The sequence below is a fragment of the Puntigrus tetrazona genome, chromosome 7, assembly GCF_018831695.1.
Source record: "Puntigrus tetrazona isolate hp1 chromosome 7, ASM1883169v1, whole genome shotgun sequence".
NCBI lineage: Eukaryota > Metazoa > Chordata > Actinopteri > Cypriniformes > Cyprinidae > Puntigrus > Puntigrus tetrazona.
In genome coordinates, this window is record NC_056705.1 from 33677983 (window position 1) to 33692447 (window position 14465).

At 35.6% G+C, this 14465-nt stretch overlaps 1 protein-coding gene across 3 annotated transcripts; it reads left to right on the plus strand.

The window, feature by feature from the left end:
• Positions 1-16: 16 nt before the first annotated feature.
• On the plus strand, positions 17-14080 carry LOC122348765 (collagen alpha-1(XXV) chain-like). 3 transcript variants are annotated; one of them, XM_043244618.1, is made up of 6 exons: positions 17-89; positions 479-505; positions 675-728; positions 7776-7853; positions 9076-9114; positions 12115-14080. In XM_043244618.1, the coding sequence occupies exons 1-6, from the start codon at positions 21-23 to the stop codon at positions 12115-12117; spliced, it is 270 nt and encodes an 89-aa protein (XP_043100553.1). In that variant the 5' UTR covers positions 17-20; the 3' UTR covers positions 12118-14080. The 3 variants fall into 3 exon arrangements, with proteins under 3 accessions (XP_043100553.1, XP_043100551.1, XP_043100552.1); XM_043244616.1 differs by having other exon boundaries at positions 12664-14080; XM_043244617.1 differs by lacking the exon at positions 675-728 and having other exon boundaries at positions 42-89.
• The last annotated feature ends 385 nt before the right edge of the window (positions 14081-14465 follow it).

Below are 14465 nucleotides of genomic sequence, written 5' to 3' on the forward strand. Positions count from 1 at the left end.
TATATAAAAGGTGCTGTTCAATGTACCTGTCACAGGGTGAGAAGGGTGATGTGGGTGATCCTGGACCTAGAGGGCCATATGGGTTACCTGTAAGTATTAAAGAATTATTCATTATTTGGCCATTTAATACTAGTCACATTATTCAGTATTGTAGTTCCAGAAAACATTTAGCTTTCTGGTAACACGATAGTCCACTTTAGACATTCTACTAACTTTGTGATAGAAGTGAAGCAGTCATTAGAGTATTAGAAAACCGTCCGCTTAATATTTTCCACATCATGTCCACATCATGCAATATACTGACTAAGAGACATTTTGCAAGTATATATAACTTATTCTACTAACCTATCAGTCTACTCTGAGAATTGGTAGACTACTGGTTGCAAATTAATGAGAATTAGTTACTTATAGTTAGTAGAATGTCTTATATTGATATCAAAATAATGTGTAACCTGCTTTTTTTCTTTCTTTTTTGAAGGGAGCTGCTGGAACACCTGGAATGGATGTGAGTCGTCACTCATTTACCACTTGCGTGTTGACTCTTACTGTCACCCGGGTTGCTTCCTGCAACTGCTCTGCCCTCTAGTAGCTGCCAGCAATATCTATGAAGATCTTTACCCCTGAACTGATGAGTATCCAGGCATTTGTAATTACCTGAAGTTGTATTTTTGCAGGGGTTACCAGGCTTAAAGGGAGACAAGGGCAACATGGGGGAAAGAGGAGAAAAGGTGATTGTGACATAGATGTTGTGAAACAGGGAATGAAACTTTCACCCTCTCTACTGATTAGATCTGATGTCAATGGACATTTACAAAGCAGTTTAGGCACAAAGCCTTTATATAGACCGAATGCGGGCCATGGAGTTGAAGATCAGTGTGAAGACCTTACATTTAAGGATTCTCTTCTACAATAGCAATTAGCAATCACAATTTAGAGTTGTGGGAAAAAGTTTATGAACTCTTTGATTTTCTAAAAACAATATTCATGCAGTTTAAACTGATCTTTACTGACGATCAGATTAAACAAAAGACAAACATGGTTTCCTTATACATACAATAATTAAGGGTGATCTAAGAGTGTTACACATTTCCCCTTCCTACACTATGCACTTTCACGTTTTAGTAAACTGTGTTTGTCTATTGCTGTGGTTTAATGCACATTAATTGTTTATAAGGAAAAAATAACAAATCTGGTCAAAGGGTTCACATATTTTTACTCCAACTGTAGTTGTATAAATATTTGTCTGTCATCATTCAGAGTTTCATTACTAACATAGCATTTTACCATTCCATAATCATTAAAGCCCAAAAAAAAAAAAAAAAAAATCATTCTTTGTTTAGTTTATTGTCAAGTGAAAATACTTATAACAATGATTCTCGCTCCAGCAAGAAATACAGAGTAAGTCCATTGACAACAGGCTCTTGCTTTTGTAACGGCCCTGTATTGGCTTCCTCTCTTGCATGATTCCTTTCATTTCACCTGCCTGTTTCATAGACTTACACTGTGCCACTATGTTCAGTTTTTAATGTCACAGAATGTGCCACTGCAATATGTAGTAAGCAGGAAATGTAAGCCCATTTCAAGTGTTTTAAAAGTCTGAAGCTAACACAATTATGCAATTGTTTAATTAAACATCATTTAAACTAAAAAATCATTTTTAAAAAATTATCTAGTTTTATGCAGTAGATGTATTAGCATGGCACTTGAAATTTTTGTTTGGTAATGTTCTAAATTATGTAATAAGAAAGGATCGTCCTTCCACTTTCCACTTTTCAGTATTTTTAAAAATATTTAACACGAAGCAGATTTCCCAGACCTTTGATAAACATCAATCATTTTTTATTTATATAGCGCTTTTAACAACACAGGTTGCATCAAAGCACTGTACAGTATAATGACAGGGATGTATAGTGACGAGAGTGACCAATTTCTTATTAAATGCAGAGACGGTCTCTGTAGTCAATTCAACGATAGTCACTAGAAGTTAACATGAATGAAATAGTGGGTACGTTATAAATACTTATATACTTATGTATACTTAATAAAATAAACATCTGTAAGGTTTATGCGGGTGTTAAAATATTATCTTTAAAATGCAGTATCCTAACAAAGGGAGGATTCTTTTTTTTTTTTAATTTGTATGTAGGACTGGGTGATAAAACTTAACGATAATTATCGAGCGATATATTTCCTTGATACGGCAATGAGTGTTCGATGTAATGTTTATGGCGCATGAGGATGGTTCGCCACAATTTACCATAGATTTACTACAGTAACAATAACTGCACCATGGTATTGAGTCAAAAATGTAGGCGTTCATGTCCAATTTTATTATATTATTAATATAGACGTGTATTAAATGTATTATAGATAAGCAATGGAATATAATTACAGGATATTTGTGATTAATCTATAGCGTTTAATGCGTTTATACTAAATGTATTGAGGTGCTACATTTGTGGTTTTAACTGTGATTATCTATCTCATCTAAGACTAAATGTATGATACTATGGAAGACCAGTAGTTTAAAAACATCTTTAGAATTTTACAGATATTACCGATTTTTATAATGAACATAAATCTGAATCTGTATCCCAACTAAAGCTGCTATCAAATGTGTATTTCTAAGAGACGAAAATATGTTATGTTATTGATATTATTTTAGGCAACACAAACCCGTTTGTAATTTGAAACAGTATCACTCAGCATATGCAGAACATCATGGTTTGACCGTAGTTTAAAACCACAGCTAATGTCTGGTTTTTACATTTTCCACAATTAAGCAAAGATCTGTCTCTAATCTTGACAGAAAGAAAGAAATGGACATTTATCGTGATAATGATCGAAATCGACTGATATGGAAAAAAAATACTGAAATCATTTTTTGGCCATATCGCCCAGCCCTATTAGGATGTTTTTTTTTCTTCTTTTTTTCTTCTTCTTCTTTTCCTAAATCAGTTGCACTGCATTTACCTCAGTGCTAAGTTTAAGTTTATAAGTTTATCCTAAATATAGTCTCAAATAGCCAGATCTTCAAATGAGGCGCCACGTAGGATTTAATCAATCTTTACTTTATACATACATAATACATACAGAAATCATGTGCATACAAACCTTCAGCATGTACATGTATACTACTGGATGGTTTATATATATATATATATATATATATGTATATATGTTTATATATGTATATATATGTATACATACTTGTAAATCAGCTATCATTTCCCACTGATTTTAGGAAGATAAGTCTATATTTTTGGACAGTACAGTGTGCCCTCGACATCCATAACAATACATTTTATGTTAGTTATGAATGCATATGCACTTGTGAATAATTTGCATGCATATAAACTTGACACATGCATACACCTATAGACACTCGCTTATACATATGAACTCGATCCATACATATACAGTACACCTACACCACCACATGCTCACACATACATATAAATAACAACAACATGTATATATATTGAACATCCTGTAGCAAACATGTAGTACTTTGTGTGTACTACATATATAATACATATATGTGTAATACATATGCACATGTTTTATGTATGTATTGATAAGCAAAGTTTGATTTAAATCCTACGTGGTGCATCATACTTCAGACTGATGGCTAAGGCCCTCCCATGATGTCACATGACCGAAAGGTAAAGCAGCCAATCACATTTTGTTTTGTGCTGCATCATACCTGTGCATAAAACTATTGGATGGATTCTATGCTGCAAACTTTTCACAATATTTTACATACTTTTGAAAATCTAGCAACATAAGAGGCTTTGGCATTACGGCATCTTCGTTTCAGGCGGAACGTTAGAAGGTGACACATGTCTCCCTGAAATCCTAAATAATTCAACCAATCCGTTGACGGCCTCGAAACTGATGGAAGTGTTTCCAGCTAACTGTGCCGTATACATCAGACGTTCAGCCCACAATCCGTACGCATAACCTTAATATAATATAACCTTCATAATATATTAAATACAGTTCCCTTTCATAGGTTCACTCGATTCTGCATCAAAATCCATAGAAATAGAAACACTCAAGGCACTGTATGCTTCTTAAAGACGCAGGTTGTCAAAATCAGTTCCTGAAGGGCAGCAGTTTAGTTCCAACCTTAATTAAATTTCCGTTTTGACCCCTTATAGTAGGTGTCAATTTATTTATTTTATTTTATTTCTTTTACATTTTTACAGCCTGTGATAAACGTTTTTGCATTGAAATTTTATGCTTCAGCACCCAGCTTGGATCTCATCTCTTATCTTATCAGTTAGGAAGTGTATACCTAATTTCTCATGCTTGAGCAGTTCTCAGTGGTACATCTGATTGTGTGCACTGTGAAGACTTAAATAATTTGATGATTTGCTCCTGGCTCAGTTGTTGTGGTAGTCGTGGTACCTTGTATGATTGATCTAACCAAAGCAAAGGAGCTGATCTTTGCAGGTCTAGGGTTAGATCTAGGGTTTGGAGAGCCCTATAGCAATCAGGGTAAAGCTGGCCAGATCCAGTCCAGCAGGGATGCAGTTTAAACTGAATCAGCTCTTTCTGGCTTGTTATACTTTGCCTCCATTCTTTCCAGATCAAGATCTTGTCATTAGAGACTCTCAGTTCAAGTCAGTAATCGGAAATAAGGAATACTACTTCTGACTTCAGCACCATCATAGATTTAGTGGAGCAGGGGTATCGCAATGCCAGCAGAAATGTTTGCTGCCTATTTCTTACCATCATCACCCTCTTAATAACATTGTGACCTGTCTTACACATCATTTTAAAACGTTGATGCTTACAGAGAAGCATATATTATAATGAAGATTTGACAAGGAAGTTGGTTTATCACAATAGATTTTATTTTGATTTACTTGGATCATGTTGGGGACAAAGTTTAAATTAATTCTGAGTGATTGCTTTTGGCCTAGTCTTAGCCCCTCATGCATTTACAAAGGCTCAATTGCAACTTAAGGGCATCCGTGTGTTGAACCTTAGAGATGATGTAGAGCAGTCAAAAGACTTGCATGTCAGCAATAAAAATAATTCCATAAGATAATGAAAGATGCCTCACTAGTAGAGTGAAATCTACAAAGGTCATCCAGTGTGAAAGGCTGCAACTCTCATTGCTCATTACATTTGCTGCATAAATCCATAAACAGGATGAGTTTGCCTTTACTTTTATTAAATTAAATACTGTATATGGTATAGGGTTTCTATAGCAATAGCTACAGATAGGTTGATTGAACATATGAAAGGAATATGTAAACTGTATGTATCAGTTATATATGTAACCCTGGTTCCCTGAATAGAGAACAAGACTCTGCGTGAGTTCTGCTTCATGCTTTATTTGCTTTATATTGCTTCATTTGATGCATCTAAAGTCTAAGGAATGATTCTGTAGGCACATCCTTATGAAGCTCTGGTAACATAGGGGTGCTTCAGACACAGCTTTTTGCTCTTTATTGCGGGAACCAGGGTTACATGCCTAAACAAATATTAGGTGCTTTATTTCTAGCTTGTCTTTTCTCCAGAATACTTCGCTTTCTGTCGCTTTCCTTAAAATATGTGTCTGCATGCAGCATGACCATTTCATCACATTGGTTTTGATGTTAAAAATCAATCTATCATGGATTCATTTTTCTTTAACTGTCATCATTTAAGATTCAAAATAAGTCTCTTGGAATGTCAAAGCTGAACTGTTATAACCAGACTATGTATAATATTTAATTCATGCATAATGTTTAATATACTGTTATAACCAAGATGTGGAAAATGAGGAAGTTTTGCTTTTCTGATTTTGTCACAGCCTGATGCAGATACAGTTTTTCTGTTTGTGTGGTTTGTTGGGGGTGGGCTTTTGTGGGGTGTTTCCCTGCTTCTCTTTCTCTTCCCTTGTGCCCTGTAAGACTACTATCAGTCTTGTTCCCTTTATCTTTAATTGACTGTCTATCATTTAGTGTATTCCTATCTGATATTCCCATCTAACTTCCTGTTTTTAAAACCTCCCTTTCCTTCTAGCAACACTTTTAAGTAATATATATATATATATATATATATATATATATATATATATATATATATATATATATATATAACCATTATATTAAATGTTTCCCCAATGTTTTAATTCACTTATGCATTAAATTCCTTATATTGTGACAACTCAGTTTTGGAAAGAAGAATTTTGCCAATATATTTTGTTGCCGTAACGGTGCACAAAGTATTCTTTTTCCTGATTAAAAAAACCCAAAATTTCCTTTGGAAAATGTTTAAATTAAAGTTCAAGACTCCAGTCATGCCTAATTCAAGTCACCTTATTTTTGGCACTTTATGGAGTGTTTAAAAACGAAACTTAGTAATGCAACAGTGTGCTTATTTAGTAGAGTTCAGCTTAATAACTGCTATGTGATATAGGCTCAAGATCATTGAGCGTCGAGATTAGACAATGGATGATTGGTAGAAAGTGGCCTGGTCTGACGAATCAAGATTCCTGGTGCATCCCGTCTATGGCCGAGCACAGATATGGTGATAAACAACAGCAGATGTGCCACCTCGATGCACTGCTGGGCAGACACAGGCCTGTGGTCACAATTACTGACACCTGTCAGGTATCTGAACATTAATGCAGACCAATGCATCCATTCACGGCAACCTTGTTCCTTGCGGGTAATGGCCGTTACCAAAAGGATAATGCCCCGTGCTGCACTGCCAGACTCATCAAGAAGTGATTTGAGGAGCATGATATTGAATATTGAATTGAATTGAAGTATCAGCAATTAAGTATCATGCTCCTCAAACCACTTCTTGATGAGTCTGGCACAACACGGGCATTATCCTTTTTGACCTCCAAACTCACATGACACTGACCCATTCGAAAAGCCGGTTAATGCAACATCAACACCACCTTGCCATGTACATGAACTGAAGAACCTGTTGTTGAAATTTTGGTACTATGTATCCCCGGAAGACTTTTCACCACCTTAATGAATAGTTTAAGCTGATCTCCTATTGAGATACATGACATATTTGGCACTTTGACATAATTGGCACAATTTGTTAAATAAATCATGACCTCTACTAAATTGATTAAATAGTGAATAGAGCATATTGATGAGCTATTCATGATGCAGTAACGCTACTTGTTAATGTAACTAATATAATATATTAGTTATATTATACAACCAATATAATATAAACAATTAGGCTACTATGTGCACCTTTAAATACAGCTAAAAAAATACATATACACTTACTGGTCTCAAAACACTATATAAAACTTCTCTGGTTAGGCATATTCTTCCACTGACCAAGCTATTGTGTCCACAGGGGGAGAAGGGAAAGAAGGGCAAAAAGGGGCCTAAGGGGGAGAAAGGAGAACAGGGTGCCCCTGGATTAGATGCACCCTGCCCACTGGTATGTCCCAGCTGAGAGCTGGAAAACTGAAGAAAGCGGAGCCTAAAGAGAAGAGTAGTCCTGTGGTCAAAATCGCAATCCACCTTATCCTTGATATCTGAAATATCTGCTTGTTTTTCAAAAAAAGAAAAGAAAACAACATTCATTTAAAACGGGAGCCTACTGGAAAAAAACAAGCCTGATGGACAAAAGCCAGGACAAATTGGTTAAAACACTGGTCATATCAAGAAACAGTGGTTTGCTAAGAAAACACTGGACCGCTCTTCTCTGCCCTGTGCCGTGCTCTCTCGTCTGGAGGCCGGAAGGGCGCTTGCAGCCTCTATCCTAGTAACACTCCCAGTTCCATTTCTATGACACAGGGTTTCCGGGGCTTTAAGGGTGAAAAGGGCGAACCAGGTCAGCCTGGCCTGGATGGGCTGGATGCCCCGTGCCAATTGGTACAGTATCCTCTTTTCCTACCTCTCCTGTGCATGCTGCCAGCTGATCACCCACATCGCTGAGCACCTCTCATGCATGCTTATGGTCAAAAAGCCTCCATTTTCCTGCTTAATGTAGGTTATCCCATAGCCTTTTTATGTTTAACACATGTACTGCATGTACTGTCTGCTTTCTATTAGTAAAGTCACACGGCATTTTAACACAAATTTCCCATCTGTATCTTAGCATCAGTCGCAGTAATTTATTCCCTTATTGTTTAATACAACCTTTGTATGCTATATATACTATCCACTTACCATCCTGTGGTCACATAAAGCTGCATTAACTGCTCACTAGCACCTGTATTAGCATTTTAGTGAATTTCCTACCTTCTGGTATAGCATTTAATCTTATTCTAGTTTTACTAAGTGAAAAAATTAAACACTTTCTGCTAATTGAATAGTATTTGCTCTCCTAAAATGAAATAACCAGTACTACTTACCCTTGGTTCCCTTAAATAATCCATTTTGTGTCAAACCACTCCTGAGACATTATTTAGTGTCAGCATGAGTCGCTCTTTCCCAGCCTTTTCCCCCTTCTTCTTTTCCCTCTCATATCTGTTCCAATTGGGCACCCAATCCTATGGAAGAGAAGAAATTATGAAGAAATCTTCAAGCCATATCCTGAATCACATTGTTTAAAGACTTCAGTTAACTATTTGACTGTGTCATTTTGCATACATGAATGAATGATTGTTATTAAACTAGAACATTAGGGCATGCATGTTTTAAAGTACATATGCAATATAAACCTCATTTTGGTAAAACTGTGAATGATAATTTGCATGAATCTTTAATCGTTTGTTTTTCTTGTGGTTGATCAAAGACTAAGTGTTTAAGTGTTTAAGTGTTTAAGTGTGTCCAATCCTTAATTGCTGTATTTCTGAATTAGATAACATGCTTCTCAATCTATTAGACCTTTTTGTTTCTTCTATGTTTTTGTTGTTTTTTTTGTTGTTGTTGTTTTTTTTAAGTATTGTGTAGTTTTGTCTTTGCGTGGCACCATCACAGTCTCACAAATACATTAGTTATTTTCAGCACATCATGGCTAGCCACTTTGGGGTTTCAGCATGGTTAAACAATACATTGAAAGCCTGCTTAACTAAAAAAACATCTATATATAAATATAATATTTACATACTGTTAATATACAGTATTTCTGGTTACTTTTTCTCCACTATAGGGTCCAGATGGACTCCCAATGCCTGGATGTTGGCAGAAGGTAAGAACATCCTCAAAAATCCTTTAAATATTCTTGTTGGGTATCAATTCCATACCTTTCTCGACAACATTAAATATATATATATATATATATATATATATATATATATATATATATATATACACACACACAGTGGTGGCCTAAATTTTTAGAACACGTGACAGATCTGAAAATACTCACCTTTTTGTTGATGATTTTTATTTCATGTTTCCCCTCAGTGTGAATATATTTCCTGATAACTAAAGCCAAAAGCTTTCCTTTGAATGTACAATTGGTCTGTCCAGTTTATTTTTCAACTCACCACTAATTTTCTCAATGGGGTTGAGGTCCAGACTTTGAGGCCGCTAGTCCATCATTTTCATCGTTCCCACAGATTTCTTCCATTGCAGGTAGTTCTGGCAAGAGTAGAAGAATGATTAAGGTCATTGTCCTCATGGAAAAGAAATTCAAGCCCAATGAAATGACTCCCTGTTGGTACACCATGCCTCACCAGAAGTTGCAGTACACTTTATCCATGATGCCATCAGTTTTAGTTACCTGTTCCTGAAGCTGAAATGGCACCCACACCATAATACTACCCTCTCTGTGTTTATATCTCTCCCTCTACCCCCATTGAACATATGAACATACACTCTTCACTTGTTGTTCAAACTTGGCTTCATCAGCTCAAAACACTTTATACCAATTTTCCTTTGTCCAATTCTTATATTCTTTTGTGAAATTTTCATGTAGTAATTGTTTCTTTGCTGTTACACCAATACTACTTCTTTTTCCAATGAGCAGTTCTTGAAGACAAATTTACATGCTTGATTTTTGGTTCAATTGAACTGCATTCATTCTAATTGATGAATCTGAATGCAGTGTTTATGTGAACGCTAAATAAAGTTGTATGGTCTACGGATTGGCACAAGAAAGGTAATCAATGGTGGCTGAAGGTTTCTTGCATGTTCTGTCTTTTTAATGCGCAAAGTTATCTTGGTTATTAGACAGAGGTAATACATTAGACAGCTACTCCTATGCTCACTCAATGAAGCAACCATTGCTATAGCTATAAGCTGACCAACATTACTTTCCCTGATAGTTTTGGTGTGTTCATGTTGTGGTTTCTCCATGCACAGAGGTTTAGCTCATCCTATTTATGTTGGTCAAACAACATCCAGTTGACCTAAACAGAAATGTACTATAAGCCCTTGTTATTTAAGTACACTTGAACCAAAACCAAGTGTTAGCTGGATCCCTAAAGATATATTTGGCATCGGGCTCACCAGATGTATCTTCTCTCTTGGATCTATATCACCTTCTAGTTTACTTCTTGTAAGATTGACACCATTGTACTACACAGAGACAATTCAAATGATAGCAGACATGACTGTGAATATCACTTGCATTCATGTAGAACATTATATTATACCATTAATCATTCTGATTGAGCTGAATGAAAGAAAGGTTGGGTGAGGGAAGGAAGGGGATGAGACAGACTAATTCATAGGGGTGAAAAACGTTTTTCTAAACAGATATGTCTTTGAATACACTTTGTCTCAGAAAAAGTGTCTGAGGTTCTATAATTCTTACAAAGTGATTGGATCGATGCACACATTTATATGTCACAAGCTTCAAATGTAATGAGGGCACTAAGGCAGTGTTAGAATCCATTTGCAGGGTTTACTCAACAAACGAGAGACAAGAATAAGAAACAGGTAATGGGTCAGGAACAAGGCAGTCAGGTTCAGTTACCAAGTTAGAGGGGGAAATCTGTTGGCGTGGTAGATTAGCAGGCAATGGGTCGAGCTATCAATTGTATTAGAAAAGGAATAAACTACCCCCTTCAGTCTGATCTAAAATTCATTCTGATTGAGCTCAGTCGGATTGATTAGGGTGTTTAGATTAAGGCTTTTCGGTTGAGCCATCAATCCAATTACAAATGGATTATTTGGTTGCATGTAAACGTAGTGACTGTTGCTCTATTAGTCATTGGTTACATTTACATGCAACCAAATAATCGGTTTTTAATTTAATTGACGAGCAGTTCATCATTTTGAATGAAGTGCTGTATGAATGCGTGTCCTGTCATTCTAAAAAAAAAAACTGTGTAGTAGAGTGGTTATTATGTGCAAACAGTGAGAAGCTCTATATTTGTGCAGTGTCTGTATATAAAAAAATCTGTTAATAATTTTTATTTTTTTTGTGACATACAAACACGCATCAACCTGATTACTTTTATTTAGTGTTTATGCAAACAGTACATTGATTCATCAATCACAATGAATTTATTCAATTGAACCAAAAAGTATGCTTGTAAACATAGCCATTTTGTTAAACATATCTATCTCATCACAGAGTTCTCATGACGTCTTACTTTGGACGATCATTTTTACATGCTTCACATGGCTGTGTGAAAGTTTCTTTTTCATACCTCTCCACTTTTGGTTCTGGTGAGAATTGGCATCACTTTACAGCATTGAAAAAGTTAGCTCCTTCTTTACTATTCCCATGTTGAAAGATCAACATGTTCTTCAAGACTACTTCTAGAGGCTTTGAATTTATACCAGTTCGTGGTATGGACAATGGCTTAATGAGCAGAATAGTACGTTAAAAAGAATCGCACCGCTATGCCCCAAGACTCTTGCATCACCATCAATTAAACCACAATCTCACCAGACAATGATTACACAAGTAATTTAGTTTCTTCTGTGAAGGAACATGATTGTGTGACACTGACAGTGAAATAGGCATAGTTTGAGAAATGAGCTAAATCTCCTTATAATGGCTTTAGTATATGGTGTATAGAGCATAGTGAAGACTTTGTTGATATTTTATTTGTTTTATGGGTATTGTAATTTCCAATTCAACAAAAAACCGCTGAGACCTTTTAAATAAGTCAAGTGTTCTTTTACTTTGGGCCACGACTGTAATCAATACACTGGTAGCTCACATCCTTTGGCCTTTGAAACTCTTCCCTTTTTATATTAAAACATACATGTCTTTGTGTTTTCTTTGCAGTGATCGGTCTAACACAAAACGCATGGAGTTTGTAAATAAGGCTTCAGTTTTTTTTTTTTCGGGAAATGAACATCATGAAGTTTTCACGTAGTTGCTCCTGTCATTTCAGTGTGCTTACGGCAACGTGTGTTACATTCACATAAGCACTGTGGATTTTAAGGTCTTGACCAATAAGAGACCATTCACAAGGGTGTTTTCGCCCCGATTTGCATGGCCCAGAATGAGAGTGGACACCAAACAGACTAACAGGGTTAACTGAAAAAAAGAAGGAGGAGGCGACTGAGGGATCTGCTTTGGGTCTTGAACGAGATCTGTGCGTGTTCACACCAATGCATACTACCATCTTAAAAGACTAAAGATCTTAGTACGTTCAAACCAGCCCGTACTACCAGCTTAAAAGACTAAAGACTCCATCCAGACGCCCTCAAATAAGCATGTACATATCACTGTGTAGTGTGGCTTCTGCAGATCACTAACTACCTGTCAGTCTTTGTTGATATGTGCTGCTCTAAAGGGGGTTAATTTTTCTCTTTTTTTCACTTTGTGAAGGGTGTCACTCCTTGGCTGGTGGCTTGAGAAAGTAAGAATTGTGATTGATTGCTGGATTTCTTTATTGCACAGAGGTCAGTGCGGCAACTGGCCCTCCTGCACCTCGGTGTCGCTGTTGTGTAACTCTCACCTTGTGGTGAGAGCGACAGCCTAAAGATTCAAATTACGGAAATAACAGGACACAAGATGCATCCACCATTTTTGGCCGCTCGAGAGTAAGCAGGCAACTGAGATCTTTATTACGGAATGGTGTATGTGATGCATGGAATGCTGCGACCTTCATCCCTCCATCTGCAACCCTTTCTTTGTTCACTCTTCAGTGGGGTTCTTTTCGTAGCAGTGAGCTACACGGTCTGATCTACTGAAAACAGCAGGATGCCATCTCTTTCGTTACCACTTTTGCTTGTTTTTTTTTTATTTACTCATTTTGTATGTTGTAGTCTTTTGTTACTCCTTCCTTTTCGGAAATAGCTACTTCTCTGCGCTATGGGTTGTAAATATGACATTTTAATGCATTGTTTTGTAGCTATTTTAAGGTTAAAATGATGTTTATGTATTTTTAGAGCTAAAAGTTTTACATTCTTAAAGACGTTCGACGCATATTTTGCAACAAATGGGACATACAGCGGTTGTGTGGTATTGCTATTCTCAGTAACCATAACAACAGCAGTGTAAAGCAATCAGTATTAATAAGCATTGAATACAGTGTTAATGTACAGTACAAGGTGCATGATGTTGACATCAGTCATCAAAAGCCTTAATCCTAAATCAGCAGTGATTATCATTAACCGGCACTGCTACATTCCAGAGTGCAAAATTGCATCATTTTGTTCATTTTATTTTTTTACAGCTTTAAAGCCATTCTGAGCATTAGTTTGAACTTTATTGCTTCAGACACAATAGATACATTAAAACAGTATGATCACAGCACTGCTGATGCTATAATGTGTTTTCTGGCTGGAGGTGGCAGGATTATGGTGTCGATTTTCTCAACCTCTAATGGGCATTTAAGATCATAAGAAAAGTAGTTTTGTATGTACTGAATTTAATAGTTATTCATAAGAAAGGGTAAGTGATTTTTTTTTCTTTTTACCCTTAACTGCTACTTTATGTATAGTTATACTGTATGTATAGTTTTATTCTTAAAATAGGAAACTGATTTATTAACAGGCATTCCTCATAATATGAAAGTGGAAAGACCTTTTGTTGTATTTCATGCTCAGACATATTATTATGTGACGATTATGGTATTTTTGTTTCTTGAACATAAGTTTCCTAACTATGTTTTAGCTGTATCTTAACTGTATTTTTATTTTGTTTTGTATGTCTTTGTTGCAGCACAGTTAACAGTTCGTTATGTATATATATATATATATATATATATATATATATATATATATATATATATATATATATATATATATATATATATATATATATATATATATATATAAACAAAATATACATAACTAAACACCAATTCAGATTACACAAATTTAGTAAAATATTGACTGGAAATTTAAAGGAGATGCTTCAGGTTTTTTTCATTAAATGTAGATTAATATGTGTATAGAGGAATATGGACGTGTAGTTATTATTATTTTCTTTTTCATTTGTTTAAAGTGCAATTATTTCTTGTTATGTATTGATGTAATGTTCAGAGTACAGAAATGAAAATTGATATCTGTAACTCCATAGCCAATTTGTAATATGTAAGAATCACTTTTATGTTGGCACTGGGGATACAACTTGTTTTAACTGTACAGAGTACCGGTAAACACGGTAGACTGAAAACAGTAATG

Coding starts and splice junctions, on each gene's coding strand:
- LOC122348765 (XM_043244616.1), top strand. CDS start 21: ATGTACCTGTCACAGGGTGAGAAGGGTGATGTGGGTGATCCTGGACCT. Junction 506..674: donor CTGGAACACCTGGAATGGAT/GTGAGTCGTCAC, acceptor GTATTTTTGCAG/GGGTTACCAGGCTTAAAGGG. Junction 7,854..9,075: donor TGGATGCCCCGTGCCAATTG/GTACAGTATCCT, acceptor TCTCCACTATAG/GGTCCAGATGGACTCCCAAT.